Source organism: Alexandromys fortis, unplaced genomic scaffold (genome assembly GCF_014885135.2).
Source record: "Alexandromys fortis isolate MF-2015 unplaced genomic scaffold, M_Fortis_MF-2015_v1.1 scaffold_21, whole genome shotgun sequence".
Lineage (NCBI taxonomy): Eukaryota > Metazoa > Chordata > Mammalia > Rodentia > Cricetidae > Alexandromys > Alexandromys fortis.
Window position 1 is genome coordinate 6,382,264 of NW_026067905.1, and position 21,110 is coordinate 6,403,373.

The 21,110-nt window shown below is 43.0% G+C and overlaps 1 protein-coding gene and 1 pseudogene across 2 annotated transcripts in view; both read right to left on the reverse strand.

Annotated features, from left to right (window-relative positions):
- Positions 1-602: 602 nt before the first annotated feature.
- The window catches only part of Dera (deoxyribose-phosphate aldolase), a 91,868-nt gene continuing 71,360 nt past the window's right edge, over positions 603-21,110 (reverse strand). For both annotated transcript variants that reach the window (XM_050135211.1, XM_050135210.1), the window contains 3 exons: positions 5,862-5,974; positions 1,745-1,894; positions 603-1,520 (listed from right to left, as the gene is read on the reverse strand). In XM_050135211.1, coding sequence (XP_049991168.1) covers positions 1,464-1,520; positions 1,745-1,894; positions 5,862-5,974 — 320 coding nt within the window. In that variant the 3' untranslated portion in view covers positions 603-1,463. The remainder of the gene's footprint in view (positions 1,521-1,744; positions 1,895-5,861; positions 5,975-21,110) is intronic.
- LOC126497355 (signal recognition particle 19 kDa protein-like) overlaps positions 11,641-21,110 on the reverse strand; it is a 13,770-nt pseudogene continuing 4,300 nt past the window's right edge.

A 21,110-nucleotide genomic window follows, 5' to 3' on the forward strand; every position in this document is an offset into this window, starting at 1 on the left:
GAGGCAGAGGCTGGGCTAGACGTCTGCAGACCAGACGATGCCCAGGGCCGACTCAGCCGGCACTTTTGCTCCTGATTAACAGGGGAGTGTTCAGAGCAGGGAGGGAGGGAGGGAGAGAAGAAAGAGAAGGACTGGTTGATTCTTGATGAAAAGGCACCATTTTGAAAAGCTCAGGTTTTCAAAGCTCTCATGGTAGAGGTGTCAGCAAGCAAAGGAGCCCACAAAGAGTGAAGGCAGTCACAGTCACAGTCACAGCCCTGTTCGTGTGTCCCTGGCTGCCTGAAGGTGACCCACCGAAGTGACTGCAGACTCAGCAGGCAGCCTCCCACCCGGCTTACTGAATATTTCTTTATTTTTGTAGTTCCAGGTATGAAGTCCAAGGCCTCTCTCACAGGCTACACAAGCACGCCATCCCTATACCATGGCTACTTCTCCGACTTGGACTCATCTGTGTGTGTGTACACGCACACGTGTGTGCAGGTCAGTGCATGAGCACGTGCGGAAAGCAGAGACCGGCCTTTGTGTGGTTCCTCAGATGCAGTCGGCCTGGGTTTTGGACACGAGCCCGTAATTCACTGCACAGTAAGACACATGCTCGGTGCTGGAATTACAAGCAGATGCTGCCAGTTCTTCTCTTTTCTTTTTAATAATTTAAGGAGACTAAAAACAACGATCGCCAAGTCAGGCAGGGTGGTATCCCCAGCATTTTCAAAGCTCCAGTCCAGAAGCACTATGCCCCCCCCCCAAAGTAAACAAAATAAATATACAAGCAGAGACTTTTATGTTTAAAAATTCAGTGGTATTCACATTTTCTTATAACAACATCAAGATCTCATTACAAAACAATCAATGAAAGAGTTCCATTCAGCGCTAAAATTCAAGTGGACATCCAGGAGGGGCCCCCCGTTCCCAGGCAGCAAAGGGAGGCTGAGTGACACATTTTCATTTTTATTACATTTGACTTATTCACTATATGTCAGTGATAGGGGGCAGGGCATATGTGGACATCAGAAGACAACTTCCGGAAGCCTGCCCTCTCCTCCCCGCAAGCCATTACTCAGAACTGAACCAGTGGTCAGGTTTGGTAGCAAGCACCTTTTGTGCCAAGCCCTGTTGCCTGCCCTAGAATCTCAAGTCAAGGGAAATTTAACTTCATTTTCTCCTCAGAAATTGCTGAAATATTGGCTATTAGGAACACCTTATTCAGAGTTTTTTAGAGAAAACCTTCATAAAATTAATAAATGTGGACCTCCTAATAATTAAGAGCATTCAGCCTTACTTGATCTAAGTTCCACATGTAGATTCAATTGATTTGTTTCTCTTATTTTTGAGTTAATTTCAGGGAAGATTTTAATGGGGAAAAGTCAGTTACATATTCTTAAATTACATAACCTTGGCAATTATGCAAAAGACATTTTTTTTTTAAACTTGTTGTGAGATGCTTTTCTGGGCTGGCTGTTGGCCTAAGACATCGGAAGATCGTAATAAGCTGGATATTGTCCAGTCACGTGGTAGTATATCTGTGAAGAAAACCAGTATCAGAAATTAATAACTAAGCAACCATACACATACACTAGTCACCACCCCACTGCACTGCAATAATCTCATCGGCGCTGACCAGCAAGTCTTCCAGCAGATGCTGCACCTGATCTACAGCAGGTGCGGGTGTGCGTGAAGGAGGCAGAGACCTGGCTCTGATGGGCTCAGTCTCCACTCCCTCCAAGGCCAAGGGCTTCCCACTCACCTGCTTCTCGATGTCTAAGAGCAGAGAACTGGCCCCTATCCGGAAGAGGTCAGGGGTCAGCCACTCGTCCCCCAGCTCTTCCTTTACAAGAGAGAGCCATGCTAGGGACTCCTTCGCAGTGCGGATGCCTCCTGCAGGTTTAAAGCCTACCTAAGGGGGGGGGGGGAGGGAAGAGTAGCCATGTTAGCAGGCTGATTTCAAAAGTGACACTGTGAATGACCAAACTTGAGTCACATGTCCCTCCCTAGTCTGCTTCACTTCAGCAAAGGTACCTGTTTCAGTAGAGCCTTACTTGACTATACTCCAAGACAACATTGCCACCCATAAATAGGGACTGGACGGTCGCTTCTAAAGGGACAAGAATGAGGGCACATCTCACGAGTAAACTTCCACCATCTAGACTAAATCTGTAAGGAAAGTGTCAGCAAACAAGAAAATACACCACAGGTGTTCATCCCGTCTACACTGCTTCAAATGAGCCCTCATCTTGAGGTGCAAGGCACTGGTGGACTAAAGAGTGGATCAGTGTGGCCACGAGGTCAACCTAATCAAGCTGGCAGCTGTCCAGCAAGGAGAGCTGACCCTGGCTTCAATCAACTTAATTGCAGGCTTGTTCTCTGAGGCTGTAGGCACACAGAGTTCTACAAAGCAGGCAGATCATTAATGTAAGCATAGGAGAAACATGTCATACTGCTTTCGAAAGTTTATAGGGAGGGCCAGAAACCAGCCAATTCGTGGCTGAGAGGCTGCGAGCCACCTTGAACCTATGCTTTCCCAGAGGACTGGAGTTCAGTTCCCAGCACTCATGTTGAGGGGCTCTAACTCCAGGGATTCTGGTGCCCTTTTCTGGCTTCCACAAGAACTCACACATACATATGTGCACACAAACACATAGGCACACACACATGCATGCATGCACTCACAAATAAATCCTAAAAAACAAAAAAAGACACAACCCAAATCAGCCAATACACACTGTTTCAACACAATGCCTGACATCCTTTAGGAAAAGCACAGGTTCCATGAGTAGAACCGCCTTGTTCCCTGGATTCACTAATCTTGGGAATAGAACTATCCGGAGGAGTATACAAGTCTACACACACAAGCTGCCACACCACACGGTTTGTGGCCCAAGGGCTCAGAGCTCTTTTCAGATAGATCACACTAGCAGGAGGCACTGTGAGCAGAATAGAGAAACGGATGAAAGGTCCTATGATCAAGCGGGAAGCCCCACTGTGAACCCGACCACTGCCCTTGTGTGGCTACTTGTCGGCCATCTTTGCCATTGCGGCCATCACATGGTCTTGCTCCTCACTCTAGGATATCCCGCAACAAACCTCTCTCTGCCCTCAGTCCTCTCACGGAGCAGTGCATGGACGGTCTCCTAAGTGGGTCCCCTGCCTTAGTCATACATGAGACAGCTCGCTCAGTAAGAGCATGACACTACTAGCCACTGTTGAGGAACGGCAAATGAATAAACAACTCAAGTGACGGCAGTGAGCTGACAGGAAGCGTGCATGTCGGTCAGAGCTCATCAAGATTTTCTACAAACATAATTCAGTGTCAGCAACTCCATTCCAAAAAGAAGTTCTTGTGTAAGCTAATACGTTTTAAGGGAAAGAATATGGAAAACAAATCTGTAGTGGAATCAGTTATGATATATTAAACTGCGGCTTCTCAGGGGTGGTACCAAGTGTGGCCTGGGAAGGGGTGCTTTTGCACCGTATAGTATGGCTTACAGCGGTGAAGGAGGAACCACACACAGTCTATGGCCTTCTGGGCTTGCTGTCAGCAACTGACAGGCCGCGCCTGGCTTACAGGTACACACACAGATACACACAGGTTCTCTTTGCTGAAAATGAAATGTGATAAATTAAACAGGGTGTGCCTTGTACTCAGCTTTTGCTGAACACTCAGTGGGGCACCTGCTGTTAAGTGGGGGAAAGAACAGCCATAAAGAAAGGGAACAAAGACAAGCGAACTCCAGCCTCTGCCGCTGAGCACAGATCTTCTTTGAGATCTGTTTCTTGCTGTCTGAGAGTTGTCTTAGGAAGGGACATGTTCATGTCTACACCCAAGAACAACACAGGCTAGCACAGCCCATGATCATCCACCCAAGAACTATTATTTCCTTGGTCCCCAACAGCATGCTTTACCCCTACTGGCAGAGCTCATGAAACACAGATGCCAAGGGAATCCCACATGCATGGCAAACTGAGTATCTGATTTTGATGATCTCAGGCCAATGCCTTACCAAAATTTCTGGGACCCAGCACAGTCGGTTTGGTAAATGACTTTAGGCATGAGTCCCATGGCCTAACTAGTGGTGACAACGACAACTGAAGGAAAAAGATGAGTTTCTCCTTATACAGCTTTTCTTTGATAACAAGTGTTTTTAAACTGTCGGATTTGTATCCATGCAGAAAGACCATCAAGCAGGAGACATTCATGGTGGGTCGTCATCATTTCAAGGCAACAATGTGTATTCTTCCTATCTGTACTCAACACTGTGAACATATTCAGAGAAATGCTGGGAGATTATTTCCTCTCACAAGAAGCACATTCCAGGTAAGTCTCTGATCCCAAAATAAATCTAAGCTACAGTCACTCATAAAGACATTCCACCCTCCAGGCAAAGCATCAATGGTCTTTATGAGGAAGGTTCCAAAGGGCAGAAATCAAGACACTGGTTTTAAAAGATGCCCCTCAGGAAGAGAAAGAAGTCTCATTATATTAAACACACTTACACATTCTCTCTCTCTCTCACACCCACACACACTCACACATGTACACACACCTACACATATACACACACTCACACAACACTCACAATACACTCTCTCACACACACTCTTACACACACCCACACACTCACACATACACACTCACACACATTCTCACATGCACACACTCACACACATAAACACTCACATACACACACTCTCACACACAGTCATACACACATACATATACACTCTCACACACATACACACTCACATACACACTCTCACACACACAGTCACACATACACACTTACTCTCACATACACTTTCACACACACTCTCTCACACACATACACACTCACATATACACAGACTCTCACACACACAGTCACACACACTCATACACACACACTATCTCTCACACTCTCACACACACTCACACACACACCTTTCTAACTACGCAAAACAAAAAATCCTTCTTAGATAATTTGTGGTTAGACAAGCAACTGGAAGTGGAAAATCTAAATCCAGTTTTTAAGAAACACTTTATATGCATTTTTTCTTTTGACTTTGTATGTTTCTAAGAATTCTATGCTATTCTTCGAAAAGCTGACAAAAGCTACCATATATCCTCCTCAGCTAAACACTCTCCCAAACAGCACATCCAACTGCCATAAAACGCAAAAAAAAAGAAAAAGAAAAAGAAAAAGAAAAATGGATATTTAATTCAAGAGCTATAGGACGGAAAGCTACCACTTCCCTGCTGTTTCGCGGTATTTCATTATTCTGTTTAATAAGTTCATCTCCTCGAGAATTTTCTCTTCACCTCATATTATTAAAAGTAATAAGTTTTTCTGGACCGGGGGTTTCCCAACAGAAAAACCAATTTATGTGTGTCCTTCAATAATGACAGGAAAAGATTATTTTCCATTATACTGCCTACTTTTCATATCGCCACCACAGCTCATCATTCAATAAATGTTACTCCGCGATTCTCTGCCCTTCCGCAAGGAAGTTAAATTTCTACATTAACCTGTTTTCAACTGCCAACGCCTTGCCAGAAAAACCTCTGTGTCGCAGCACAATTAGTTTCTTAAAGAACCCATTTAGGAATCTCTTGTCAGTGATCAAATTGTCTTCAGTTAATAAAAGGACACAGAGAGTTTACATCTTGATCACACACAAGCTCCACACTCACGCTAGCTCTGCTAACCACATACGTTCCCCCAGCGAGGTGTTCTTCTGTAATGAAAGTAAATTAAACATTTATCTTAATAAAGGCGACTCATTCACACCTTCTGCATAGGGAGACGTTATCGTGCGTGCGGGCAGCGAGGAGAGTTATAAATAGTCTCCTCTTCATTTTGAGGGAAGATTTGCTGGCAGTAACGTACCTTCTTTCCAGTCTTCCAGAAGAAATCTCTAATGGCCCGTAACATTACGATGGCTACCGGGAAGGTGGCATTTACCGTTTCTTTTCCAGTAGAAGTCTTAATAAAATCTGACCCTAAAACAGAAGCAAAGAAAAAACTCAGGTTAATTAAAAACTTACTTTTACACTTAAGTCTTTGAAAGAAGTGAATCTCGTGCAATGCTGCCTCCCCCTCCCACCCCCCACATCTCTCCAGGGACGACTCGACTTTACTTTTTGGTAATTATGCAAAAAAACTCAAATAAAAATCTACCATGAAAAGACTTCTGTTTCTAAATAAGAACCAGAAGAAGGGGAGAAGTGTTGCGATTGCCGTCTTCTGGGCACAGCGCAGTCACTGCAATCGTGTCCCGCAGCAGCAGAGGTTGTCACTACCGGGCCTGTACAAGACTGAGCCCGTCATTCATCAGTCATGGATGGGGCTCTGCCCTCCCTGCTGAACTTCTTGCTACTGGCGGGTTCTGGGGAGAAACAGCCATTGTGTTTGGTTGAATACCCATGGTGAAGCCCACCAGGCTCTAAGGGACAGTTCCGAACCCTGTCCTTTAATCAGTTGCACGGCACTGATTAAAATCCGTGGGTCACTAAATGAAACACAGAGACACAAATGTATGAAAGGAGCTCTTAAGGAAGTACAGATGGCTGGTGGGGGTGCTAAGAAGGGGGAGTGGAAGGGAGGTTATAAGGAACGGTGGGGGAGGGTAATCAGAACACATCACACACGTATAAAATGAAAAAGAAAAAATCGGTTAAGAATTTTATCTTTCTTCACCATCAGATAAATTAAATTAGCCACTCGATGGATTCTCATAGACTCTGGTACTCTTGTCTCTATATTTCACAGCCAATTAAAATCAAGTTGGTTTGTTTAATGCATAACTGAGATGAATAAAAACAATTTTATGCCCTGTGCTCACTACTACCATGAATCTTGACACTTCCCACGGAACTGTGGAGTGCCTACTCCTCGCCCTGCCCCTCCCCCCTCCCCCCACTCAGTGGAAAGCACATTGCACAGCTGTGACGACCCCAGGATGGTCACATGCTGATTTCTGTTGCCTTGATGAAGTAGGAGGCCACCCAACCAGATGAGGCTTTCATGACGGATACTGTGCCCTTTCACAGTCTGCGGATGTTTTCAACAGCTTCCTGCTTTTGCATCTTAAGTCTGTTTACGTAGATTATTAGAACAGAGGTAGGGAGGGACTTGATCCTAGGTGCTACACGGGTGTCAACACAGGTGATCCTTACTGCTCGTAACTGACTATCCTCAAAGAGGACACTGAGGCACAGAAAAGTTATGTAGCTTTCTTGAAGTCACATGACACAGCCTCCGCTCTCTCTCTCTCTCTCTCTTTCTTTCTTTCTCTCTCTCTCTTTCTGTCCATGTGATTTCAGCTAAGGCAGTCTACCTTAGCTTGCCTTTTAGAATAGCCCCACTTATCTGGGGTCACACACCATCAGCCAAAACAGAGAGGCCTTCCTTCAGGTGGTACCTAGCCCAGCAGTGCTCGAAACCCGACCCCCCCCCTTCCCCACATCCATGCACAGTGTGGGACCACAGACACTGCTAGAGAAGAAACTTCTGGAGTCTAGTTTTAAGGGAGGTGGAACCGATCACGACACTGCATGCCACATCATATACCGTGGCTTTAAAATGGACTGTGAGCTCTGAATGCTTCCCCCACCAAGACAGGACAAAGGACCAAAAACTGATATTCACAGAGGTCTGAATATTACCCAAAGGAATATATCTACTGAAACATTCCGTGTTCACCCTATCAATATGTTCCAATTTTATTTATCGGTTTGAAGGAATTGCATTTTGGATAAAAGAAGTCCATGTTGTGTGTTCCCACAACAGGCCAACTGACTCAGATTTAATAAACATACACAAGGTTCTCAGGTGCATTGGGGACAAGTTCACAGCTGCCATCAAGGAGTCTGTGGAGTAATTCTTAAAATTAATTTGAGTCTCTCGGAGTCTATCACAGAAATGTGGGACCGAACATGAAGACAGAAACCACCTAAATTTTCCTTTATAGTGTCAGTTTGAAAAGATATTTCCACGACTATTCTGTGCACCAAAAGGCTCAGGTAGATACACCTTTATTTCCCACGCCGTGAAGACACAGCAAATGCACGCCCTTGCCTTTGAAGTCACGGTGACCCTAGAGGAACAACATGAAGCGTTGGCAGTAGGCCTGGTATCCAGTTCCAGCTCCCATGGTAGCCATGCGAATTCAATCTTCCACCTTCCTAGAAAGCGTCTTAAAAACCCTAGGTGCTTCACAGAATCAAAAGGGAAAATCTGTGTGAAAACACTTAAATCCCTCAAGGATTATCCAAAATCACGTGAACCAGAGGCCTTAGGTAGGGCCTCTGTGGAAGAGTTTGGGGCTGGACCTTAGAAGCCGCGCAGTACTGCAAGCAGCAACAGAGATCATAAGCCATTCTGAAGTCAACTCAGAAAACCAGAATGCTGAGAGAAAGGCACAGGAAAGCGTGCTCATGAGGGTTCCCAGGATGGCAAAGGCTCTTGGAAATTGTGTCCTGAAAGTCCAAGGAAGGCTGAATTCCAAAATAATTGCCTGATGTTTTGGGTGGAAGAAATTTTGAGACAGTCTAACATGTGGAGCGCATGGCTGATGTTCACTGGGTTCGCTCAGATTTACAGTAAGAACGCGAAGGAAGTATGGAGAAAGAAAAGGTTTGGCAAGAAAGAGCTTGGGTCCGTTTAAAACTGAGGACACGAATCATAGGCTCAACGTCCTTTATTTATGGCTAGAATCCAGTTATGAGTGAGTACATACCATATTCACCTTTTTGGGTCTGGGTTACCTCACTCAGGATAGTATTTTCTATTTCTATCCACTTGCATGCAAAATTCAAGATGTCATCGTTTTTTACCACTGAGTAGTACTCTAGTGCATATATGTTCCACACTTTCTCTATCCATTCTTCCATTGAGGGACATCTAGGTTGTTTCCAGGTTCTGACTATTACAAATAATGTTGCTATGAACATAGTTTAACAAATGCTTTTGTAGTATGATAGGGCATCTCTTGGGTATATTCCCAAGAGTGGTATTGCTGGGTCCAGGGGTAGGTTGATCCCGAATTTACTGAGAAACCGCCACACTGATTTCCAAAGAGGTTGCACAAATTTGCATTCCCACCAGCAATGGATGAGTGTTCCCCTTACACCACATCCTCTCCAGCAAAGGCTATCATTGGTGGTTTTGATTTTAGCCATTCTGACAGGTGTAAGATGGTATCTCAAAGTTCTTTTGATTTGCATTTCCCTGATAGCTAAGGAGGTTGAGCAGGACCTTAAGTGTCATTTGGCCATTTGAACTTCTGTTGAGAATTCTCTGTTCAGTTCAGTGATCCTAGAGAAGCTAAATAATAAGGCGATCCCAAAGAAAAACATATAGTTATCCTCCTAGATAATGGAAGTAGACAAGATTGCCAGGCAAATATTGGGAGCTAGGGGGTGGGGGTAGGGTGGGGGAAGGGGAGATAGGGAGAGAAAAGTGAGAAGGGGAGGATGGGGAGAGCTTGGGGGAATGGGATGGTTGGGATAAAGGAAGGGTGGATATGGGAGCAGGGAAGTATATATCTTAATTAAGGGAGCCATTTTAGGGTTGGCAAGAGACTTGACTCTAGAGGGGTTCCCAGGTGTCCAAGGAGATGTCCCCAGCTAGTTCTTTGGACAGCTGAGGAGAGGGAACCTGAAATGGCCCTATTGTATAGTCAAACTGATAAATACCTTGCATATCACCATAGAACCTTCATCTGGCGATGGATGGAGATAGAGACAGAGACCCACATTGGAGCACTGGACTGAGCTCCCAAGGTCCAAATGAGGAACGGAAGGAGGGAGAACATGAGCAGGGAAGTCAGGACTGCAAGGGGTATGCCCATCCACTGAGATGGTGGGGCTGATCTAATGGGAGTTCACCAAGGCCAGCTGGACTGGGACTGATGGAGCATGTGATCAAACTGGACTCTCTGAATGTGGCAGTCAATGAGGGCTGATTGAGAAGCCAAGGACAATGGCACTGGGTTTTGATCCTACTTCATGTTCTAGCTTTGTGGGAGCCTAGTCTGTTTGGATGCTCACCTTCCTAGACCCGGATGGAGTGGGGAGGACCTTGGACTTCCCACAGGGCAGGGAACCCTGACTGCTCTTCGGACTAGAAAGGGAAGGGGAGAGAAGTGGGGGGAGGGAGAGGGAAGTGGGAGGAGGGGAGGAGGTAGAAATTTTTAATAAATAAAAAAAAAATAAAACTGAGGACAGTGGCAAACAAGGCGACAGCAATTAAAACTGTCTGTTAAGGAGATTTGCCCTGAGACAATCAGAAGATGGCCATGAGCCTATGGAACCAGGAGCAGAATGGTGAGTGCTTGGCCTAGGTTGGGGGCACTGTCTTGGAAGATTGCAGAGTTTTATAAAAAGATAGGGCTGGGCTAAGCTTCACTGGGGGAAGATGGTCACTGTGAGCAAAACTTGGGGTCACTGCTTCCTGTCTTGTCTCTGCTTTCTGTTCACCAAGATGTGAGGTGTGAGGAGTCCCAGCCAAATGGCTTCCGCCGCCAGAACTGAGGAGATTCCTGTTACGCCTTCCCCAGCATGATGGATTGTTGAGCTTCAAACCATGAGTTGAAAGAAATCCTTTCTTTCTTAGTTGTTTCGTTGGCATTTGGTCACAGCAAAGAGAAAAGTAGCACGTACTCCTGTATCAGCCATTAATACCGCGGAAACGACACATCCAAGGAAATCACCAGGTGCCTTCTCTTCTGAGTCTACAAACCAGCTGGGGGAGTGTGTGTGTGTGTGTGTGTGTGTGTGTGTGTGTGTGCACAAGTGTGCCATATGCCAGGGTTCATGTATGGCAGTCAGAGGAGAACTTGTTGGAAGTGGTTCTCTTTTTCCATCATGCAGGTTCTTGGAATTGGCTTGAGTCAACCCCTTATTACCTGAACCGTCTCACCCTAAGTACATATTTATTAAAGACTCTCATGCCTTGTTGAAGTAATAGTCTATTTGCTGTATATAATGCCTTTTCTTTAAGCCTTCACGATACTCCTGAAGTCTGTTTTGTGTGGAATTAATATAGTTACTCCTATGAGTTAGCATGGGGTGTTTTTCTCCAACCCTTTACTTTTAACCTTTGTGTAGCACAATTAATAAAAACCCAGAGACAGAAACTGGGATTCAGCCTGAAGGTCAGAAAAGCAAAACAGCCACTAGCTCTTACCTCTACCTCAATCCAAAATGGTGATTCTGCCTCCAGGAATTTTCAGGATGAGAGTGAGAGCTGTCTCCTCCAGTTTTATAATCCTCTCTAGGGCTGGGATTAAAGACGTGCACCACTACCGCCCAGTTTCTATGGCAAACTAGTATGGCTACTGAAATCAAAGGTGTGTGCTACCACTGCCTAGCCTGTAAGGCTGACCATGGAGATGTTTTACTCTCTGATCTTCAGGCAAGCTTTATTTATTAAAATACAAATGAATATCACTACACCTTTGAGTGGATTTCTTATAAACATTCAGTAGGGGCTTGGTGGGTTCTTCTTTAAGACTCTTAATTGGTATATTTAGACCATTAACACTGAAAGTGATTATTGATTCTGTGGGACTAATATCTACCACGTTTATTCCTCTTCCACCTGCTGCATCTGTTGTTCATTTTCACAGCCCTTCGGGTCTTCTCTGACTTATTTGAGAATCCTACATGTTTCCAGTTTATCTCCTCTGAGTATAGCAATTATACTTCTTTCACATACTATTACACACTTCCCTGGAGTTTTTAATACATATTTTTTTTCAATTATCTCAGTCCATCTTCAAGTAACACTACACTACTATGTGGGTGCTACCAGGGCCTTAACCTTTTTAAGGAAGGCTCCTAGATTGTCTCTTCTGTCGGTCAACGTCCTACTGTCACTCATTCAGAGCCTGCAATCTCTCCCCATAAAGGCCTTCTTTAAACATTTCCCCTGGGGCAGGATCTCTAGCACTGCCTCCATCAGCTTTGGTTGTGGAGAAGGACAAGCTCGGCCACTGCTCCAGTCTCTCCTCTCACTCACTGATGGCCTGCTTTCTCAAGGGCGGTTGACTGCGTCATTTCCCTTGTTTGTCCTAGAGCGCTAATGTGTTTTCTTTTTCTGTCTTTATTTTTTTCAGGATGTCCTGTTTGTCTTTGTCTTTCTCCTATTTGCATATGCTACAACTAGGAACAATTGTCTTTTCAGTCTTCCTTGGCATTCCCAACTTCCCTAGATCCATGGCTTGCCCTGGATTAGGACATGTGTGGCCATTGTATTCCCTTTGTACAGTTTCTCTCTTTCTCTATTCTCTCTCTCTCTCTGGTATTGGAATTATACAAGTATTATAACAAGAAATTCTCCTCAAGTTTCTGGAGGTTCTGTCTTTTCTAACCACTCTTTCTCTTTGTCTGGGAAGCGTCCACCAACCTATTGTCATGCTCAAATGGCAAAGTAAGACCTCAAAGTATTAAGCATCAGGCCAAGTTCTTCCTAGAAATCAGATATTAACTGAAATCAGAATATACATTGTAACTGGAAGTTTCTCTCCCACCCACCATTCCTGAATAACCACCCTGAGGCTCAATATTAATTACAAACTGTTTGGCTTACTAGCTCAGGCTTATTATTAACTGACTCTTATAACTTAAATTAACCCATTTCTATAATTCTATATCTTACCACGAGGCTTATGGCTTGTTACCTCAAATCTTGCTTTTCCAGCAGTTGGCTGGTATCTCCCTGACTCCACCTAATTTTTCCCTTCAATTTGGTTAGATTTCCTGCCTGGCTCTATTCTGCCTGGCTAACGGCCAAATCAGCTTCTTTATTAACCAATGGTAATAAAATATATTCAGCATATTGTTAGCATATAGAGGGGCATCCCACATCAATACCTAACGCTATATGTATAGAAATAATGTGGATGTGTTCCTAATAAATATGACAAGAAAGAACTGTAGATTCAAATTGATCCACTTAACTAGACGAACATGGGGGAATGCATAGGTGTAATTTGTTACAGACCACAAAAGACAGATAAAAATCGAAAGATGAGAAGGTACACAGGAGAACCTGGTCATCAGACAGAAACATCAAACGCACAAAGGATAAGGCATACCCTCTACTTAAGTAAGTCGTTAGGGGACACAGTGATTATGTAAACATCTACTTTACTGCTGCTGTTAGTCTGGGGATGACTCAGGGATGGAGTCCTTACCTAGCATATGGGATGCCCTGGGTTCCATCAAAGCTATTGTTAACATTTCTTACATTAAAAACTATGGAGAGTTTTGGACCCACAAACATCTGGATTCTGTCCCTGGGGCCCCATGAGGTCTGACCACATGACTCAAGTTTGTAGATGCTATGTTTGCAGTCTGTTTTGGGTGTCAGGAAGAACAACTGAGAAACATATAGTTCAGGCATTTAAGATACTGACTTTCATTAAATTTAAAAAAATAAGATTTGATATCACAGAATAGTTTAGAAAATGTATTACATCTGTGCTTTACCACTGCTGGAAAACCCTGGATTCTCTGGTGGGACTAGGGAGCCACACTTTTATCTTATTTTTCATTTTAATATTACTTTTCCTGCCCTTTACTAAAACAAAAATTACCTCAGAAATATATGCTGCTTTCAGAATCACCAAAAGCACAGAGCACTCTTGCCTCTCTTCAAAGCACTTATGAACCCAGCCATAGCTAACCCTACCTCAGAGGGTGTGTGAACCTGGTCACAGCCAATCCTACCTTAATACGTGTGAACCCATCCACAGTCAACCCTATCTCTGCATGTGTGAACCTGGTCATGGCCAACCCTACCTTAACACATGTGAACCTGGTCACAATCAACCCTACTTTAACACGTGTGAACCCATCCATAGTCAACCCTTCCTCTGTATGTGTGAACCTGGTCACAATCAACCCTACCTTAACACGTGTGAACCCAGCCACACTCAACCCTACCTTTTTTTTTTTTTTTTGTATTTCAAATTTTATTAAACTTATTTACCTGAAATATATGTTTACAGAGAAGACAAACAGATACAGGATTTCAAGTAACTTATGGGACAGTCATTATCTGTGAAAAATATTCTTCTTTCTTCTACACACACAATCTTTCCTTTTTACAGTATAAAAGCTAGATGCAAACTTTTGATGTAAACTTATCTCATTGTTAGCTCTGGTGATGAAGATGGGAGACACACTTGTTCACAGTTCAGTTAAATAACACAAAAGCTGTTCCCGCAGACACAGAGATGCCCGTGTCTCAGTAGGACGTGTGCTTTGCGTTCACACTTCACTTCTTCTTCTTCCCTTTCCCCTTTTTACTGCCCTCTCCTTGCTGAAGACTTGGGTCAGCATCTCCTGTTTTTTTGTGTCCTTGTTTTTAGCTTGGGTATCATTTCTGCTACATACAGCATCACTGACTTACGTGACAGGAACTGCACAAGGCAGAGGCTGCCATCTTCCTGTTTGAGCTGAACCCAGACTCTCCCTCTGTACTGAACATCACGGTTCCATTCTCTGGAGAACATTTTGTTTTTCTCCAGAAATGCGTTAAGTCCAACTGCTGAGCATACATCCTGAATCTCAGTAGCGGTAGGGTTTTCTACAGCCTTACTTATGGGAATCCGCCTCCCCTCCGCTATGGTCTTCTTATTATTTAAATAAGCGGGGTAGATACAAATAAACCTGTCCTGGTCAGCGGGGGACCGCAAGCCATCTCCACAGGCATCCCTACCTTAACACATGTGAACTCATTGGGTACAGCCAGTCCCACCATTAGCACCATGTGAACCTAGCCACAGTCAACCCTACCTTCACACACATGAACCAGGCCACAGCCAACCCTACCTTCACACAAATGAACCAGGCCACAACAAACCCTACCTTAACACATGTGAATCTGGCCACAGTCAACCCTACCTTAACACATGTAAACCCGGCCGTAGCCAACCCTACCTTGGTGTGCTCAGCTTAGGGGATAAAACCTTAATGAGAAAATAGCTCACCATCAGCAGAAGCAAAGAAGCAAGCCATACAACCGGTTCACACATTTGATGGAATGAGCTAATGACTAAATTAGGTGAGAAAAGGCCTGAGAAAGTCAGAAGGGCCACAATAAACAGACCAGCACTAACTGTGAGTAGTTGGAATTAAAATTAATAATAAATGTGCTGCTTTACATAAAATTGTAGTTCTTATTTTCCTAATTTGGCACCTTTAGCACAATTCTTTTTTGTGGTCTAAGGCTACTCAAAGCTTCTCTGTGGCCTGTAATTACAAGTCTCCATGGTACAGTTTCATTAAAAACTTTCATTAAACAACAGCTGCCCTTGTATATGGTCTTCTAATCAATTTGGTCAAACAGAATGACTTCTAATCAGCTGTTGATAAAAATAGAAGATGAAATTTTAATTCTAATAGATTAACCACAAACTCAAGACAGTCTTCAAAATCCATCTAACTCTATTCTCCAGTGGGTTTAATGACTACTCAGCAACTCATTACTAAATAGAACAAGACGAACATTTTCCAGTTCATTAAAGAAATGTACTATGTATTTTTGCATTGTCCTCATGATTCGTTACAGGGAGTCTTAATTACAAGATAATGGATAATGGTTATTAAATGCAGACTGCAGTAATGAAGCCCTATTCATTTGCGAGCCTCAGAGACTGCAAAGAGAGGAAAATAAAATTACTAGCTTCAAAAGATTAACGGATCAAATTATTATTCAATTTTCAAAATCTCATTCAGACTTCATAGAAACAAGAAGAGATTAAAAACTAGTATTAAGACCAAAGTAGTACATTTACAAAAATAATATCTTAGGGCTATTGCTGCATAATAAGCTTCAGATGTGATTATATTTTAAAGTATAACTAACAATGGAAAAACATACATTTTTATTTCCTGAACAAATCTTATTTATGATACAGGCAGTTTCTAGTAAGATCTGAAAGCCTTGGTGACTGTGGAAAATGTGTTCCAATGCACAAAAGGACAACACAATGGAAGCTGTTATTAACATTGTATGCTTTACTAATGAAAAATAGAATTTAAACTCGGCTGCTGTCGGAGAAAGCTTGTCCCTGAGTGGAAGTCGCACGGACCCTAGAATAAGAGCTCCCAAACACATTGTTCATTAGCCCCGCGTTTTCTATTACTCTCTGAGAAATTACCCATTAGAGGTAGTGGGAAAGTTTTGTATGGTGATTCTAACACTAATGCACGCTTACAATCTGCAATGAGATACTTTTAAAAAATAAACAAAATGTATAAAAATATGAGGCACCAGATTAAAACCTATTAGACTCATTTGTTCCATTATGAGCTTAAAATAATTTCGGGCGAGATATGAAGATCCAGTTTCATGGTAGAAGAACGTCTAAAGAAGGAAGCTGGAAGCAGAGATGGGATGGATGCTCGTCTTCATCTAAGAACAGCTGCTCCACAAAGATCTGGGTAAATGATTCATTTATCTTCTCATGAGAGAAAAGGGGATGCTTTAAAAGAGAGAGAGAAACAGAGAAAGACAAGGGACAGAGATAGAAAGAAAAGGAGATAGAGGAGAAGGAGAAGGGGGAGGAAGGAGAGGACAGGGAGGAGGAGGACGGGCAAGACAAGGAGGAGGGTGGAGAAAGGGGAGAAAAAGGGGGGAAGAATGTAGAAGGAGCTGCGGGAAGGTCTGTTTTTCATCCTGCCCAGCTCCCACATGGTTAGCTTTACACCCGAAATAACAACACACAAATTGTATTCTTTTAAACACTGCTTGGCCCATTAGCTCTATCCTCTTACTGGCTAACTCTCATACCTTGATTAACCCATTTTGGGAAGATTCTAGTGTACGTCTATCTTGGGCTGGAGCTTCATCGTGTCTGGCCTGGAGAGGAAAGGCATGGTGTCTGAAGAGGAGAGGCATAACGAATGCCTAACTTCCCTTCTTCCCAGCATTCTGTTCTGTTTACTCTACCCACCTATGTTCTAACCTATCAGGCCAAGCAGTTTCTTTATTAATTAACCAATGAAATTGACAGATTGATATATGACACTCCCACATCAGGAGAAAGGGTAGAAGGAGGAGAATCTTTTCTCTCTAGTTCATTCTTTCTCCCTGAATACACAGCAGTGGTAATGCTTCTCACTGTGCCTAGTCCATCACAGGAATGAGGCAACACAGCAAGTAGTAAGGAATATTCAAACAGAATGCCAATCGGAAAGCAACCACTACGTCACGGTTTTAAAAATGCCTCTAATACACCAAGGGTATGCCCATAGTACCCACACTCCTTGCAGTTAGTCTACACTAAATAAAAATAAAGGCGTGGCCACTTAGAATAAAGCAAGGGAGTGTGATTCAAGATGGGCAGTGGGGTGGAGACCCTGACTGTATCATCCTAGATAACAGGCAGGAATGTTGTAGAAGGTCATCTGAACAGCAACACTAACCATTCAAAGAATATTAATATCAACAACAGTCTGGCTGGGGGTGTGGCTCAAATGGTAGGGTGACTGCCTAGCATGGTTTGGTCCCCAGCACCACATAAAGCTAGAAATGGTGGTATACACCTACAGCCCAGCATTCAGGAGTCAGAGGCAGGAGCATCCATCCAGAGGAGAAGGCCTTCTCCGATGTCATAGCCATTTTGGCTAACTTGACATCTTGATGTGCAGCCCCACTTAAGGGGCTTTAAATAATAGCTTTATAAGCTGGAAGTGTCTTTTAATTTAAGATGTTGCTTTGTTCAAAATAAATTTCAGGACTGTAACAACACTGGAAATGAGTAAGTAACCAAAACAAGTAACTCCTAAGAATGGATGTCATCTGCGAAATTACGCAAACAGCACTGACTTGTGTTGTTGTTTTACAAATTCTAAAAAAGTAAAGCTTTACTCAACTCAGCATTCGAACCAAGACTTGCGATGGCAAACACCAGCTGTCCCCCAGACTTTGCCTTTGCTGCACACAGTCTCTGGTATTGTTAGTTGTCCAGAAAGTATGTTAAAGATCTATAATGAGTTTCCAAATGCAAATGTCGGAGTTCTAGACAAACGCTGCCATTCTAGGGTCTCGCTGTCTTTGTCCCCTTCTGAACAAGGCTGAAACAAGGAGAAAGTCTGTGACAAAAACAGACCCCTCAAAACGCAGCAGGTCTCCCTGTGTCTGGGCATTCCCCCATGTGGACTATTCAAAGTTTTTAAAATACAAATTTAAAAATGGAGGAAAAGGTGAGTTCATGGGGAGAAATGAGAAGACAAAGAAAGACAGACCTGTGGTCAAAGATCTTCTCAAGGCCAGCTCATGGCTGCCACTTCCTGGCCCTTCCCTGTGAGGACTGCCTTGTCTCAGACAATGGGACCACTCACCATCTAGGGCTACTGAGCACTTAAAATGAGTTGTGACAACTGAGTACCAAAAATATACTAAAAAAAAGTCTCAATAGCGTTAAAACTGATCACATACTAAAATAAGATGGTGACTTAGTTCAGAGGCTTCCCTTGGCTTACATTTTGGTGGTTCAAATACATTTCAGAACTGTAACAATATTGGAAAATAAAGTCTCATAATGACTGTGGTGGCTTGAACAAGAATGGCCTCCATAGACTCACGTGTTTGAATGCTTGGCCCACAGTGAGGGGCACTATTAGGTGTGGCCTTATTGGAAGACGTGTGTCACTGTGGTATGACCACAGTGTGTAACCAACTCAAGTGTGGTCAGTGTGACACAGTCTCCTTCTGCTGCCTGCATATCAAGAGATAGCACTCTCAGCTCCTTCTCCAGCACCATGTCTGCCTGCATGCTGCTGTGCTCCCTGCCATGATGATAATGAACTAAACCTCTGAAACTGTAAGATGCCCCAGTTAAACGTTCTCCTTTAGAAGAATTGTTGTGGTCATGGTGTCTCTACAGCAGTAGAAACCCTAACAGTATCTAGCTCACCATTTGTCTCATTTGATTAGTGGGTGTTATAAAAAAAAAAACTGTTGCAATTGCTGTGTTCATTAAACAGTACCACTCTCCAGCCTCACTGAGTTACCTATGCATGGACTCTCTCTAAAGGCTAAAACTATGCTGCTCTATTAGGCCAATATTCTATAAACATTGTTTAAAATTGTTCAGAGTTGTGGAGAGAAGGACGGGTGATTACAGTGCTTGCTGCACAGTTGGAGTTTGGACCCCCAGCGTCCTGTCATGTGGTTGGGATGCTCAGTCTACCTGTTATCCTAGCACCAAAGGTAGAGAAAGGGGATCTCCAGAGAAGACTATGTAACTACATTAGCCATTCACTGGGGCTATGGATTTGACTGAGAGACCTTGCCTCAATGCATAAGATGGAAGAGTGATGGGGGATGATTCGACACATTAACCCATGGCCTTCACATGCAAGTGCTCACCTGTGCATGCCTACCCACCACATATTACAAAAGCATGCACACACACACATATGGAATTGGGAAAAGAAATCAAATGTAAGAGAGCATGGGAGTCAATAAAAATTTGCAGCGATAGGAGATTTCTGAATGTTCTATAAGCAAAAGTTAGTTGCAATAAAATGTGTAATGCATCTCTAGTATTTCTGGCAGCATGCAGCCATGCTGTATCATGTGACTTCACTGAAGCCTCAGGTCTGAATACACAATACACGCACTTCACCCTGTGCATGCTGTTGTGCTACGGAATACCCACAAACACTGCCAGGAAGACCTCAGCTCAGACTGGAGATGACTGATGTTATCAGCTACAGTGTTTTTACTACAAACATCCAATTGTCCATCCTTAGAGATACATCATGGCTTAATAGCAGAAAACAAAGAATTTATATATTTTTCTGCTCTCATTCCTAGCATATAATTGTCAACCTAACATATCTTTACATTACATTGTGCTAGAATATTTTATTTTAAAAGTTGTTTTAGTTGATGTCTTGGGGTTCATTTAAAAAAATTAAGTGAATTTAATTTAAAAACTGGATTTAGTGATGTGGGATTCCCATCTGTATTCTGTGATTACCATTAATGACAAAAGAAACTGCTTTGGACCTATAGCAGGGCAGAACTTAGCTAGGCAGGGAAAACTAAACTGAATGCTGGGAGGAAGAAAGTGGAGTCAGAGAGGCCATGGAGCTGCCACTGGAGAAAGACACACTGAAACTTTGCTGGTAGGCCACAACCTTCTGGGGATGCACAGATTAATGGAGACGGGTTAAATTAAGATGTAAGAGTTAGCCAGTAAGAAGCTAGAGCTAATGGGCCACACAGTAATATAATTAGTACAGTTTATGTGTGGTTATTTTGGATCTGAGTTGCTGAGCATCCAGGAAACAAACAAACAGCTTATCTTACAACAAATTGGTGCCAATGTGGTTGACTAAATCCACGTAAAGCCTAAGAAAACTTGGAAATTCTAGACACTAAAAAACAAAGTTTAGCCACATTTTTACTCCCCCTCCCCGAATAGGCTTTTCTTGTTGGTGGCTGCAGCTCCTTTAAGTGAAGCTTTCCTGATTCAGCAGTAGGAGAAAAAAAAAAAAAAAAGCTGCACTGTTTTGAACAGTAGTTTCCTGGTTTGCCAGCACACATGGCTCTGGCTCTTTTGAGAGGTCTGGCTATGGAGCATTTAAATGAGGTTTGTGAACAGAATGCTACAAGTTGCTTAAGGACAACATAGACTGGCTGTGTGCCTAAAAATGGGACTGTGAGCCTGGCTCTCCAAGGAAGCAAACAGCTGTGCCATGCTGGACTGGGTGGAGCAAGCAGGCAATGGTGCTACTTAAGTTCATAAGACGCATTTAGCATTTTAAGAAGTGCTTCTGGACAGAATTGCAGATGCACAATAAAACAGATTCAGACATAAAAGACCTCTAAATAAGATAACATGTTTTAAAAATGTACATAGGCTTGGGGATGAGAAGAAAAAGAGTATAGACAGTTATAAAAAGAAGTAAATGGTTTAATAAAAAATGAAACAAAGTCTTTAAAGAGACATAGTACAGACAGTCAGACTAAAGGAGTAAAAATAATAAAATGAATATTAAAAAGTAGTAGACTTAAAACTAATAAGCCATGTAAAGATGAAGAATACTCAGAGAGTCTGAATTATGTATATTATTGTGTTTTATTTTGGGTCTGTGAAGGAGCTAAGTT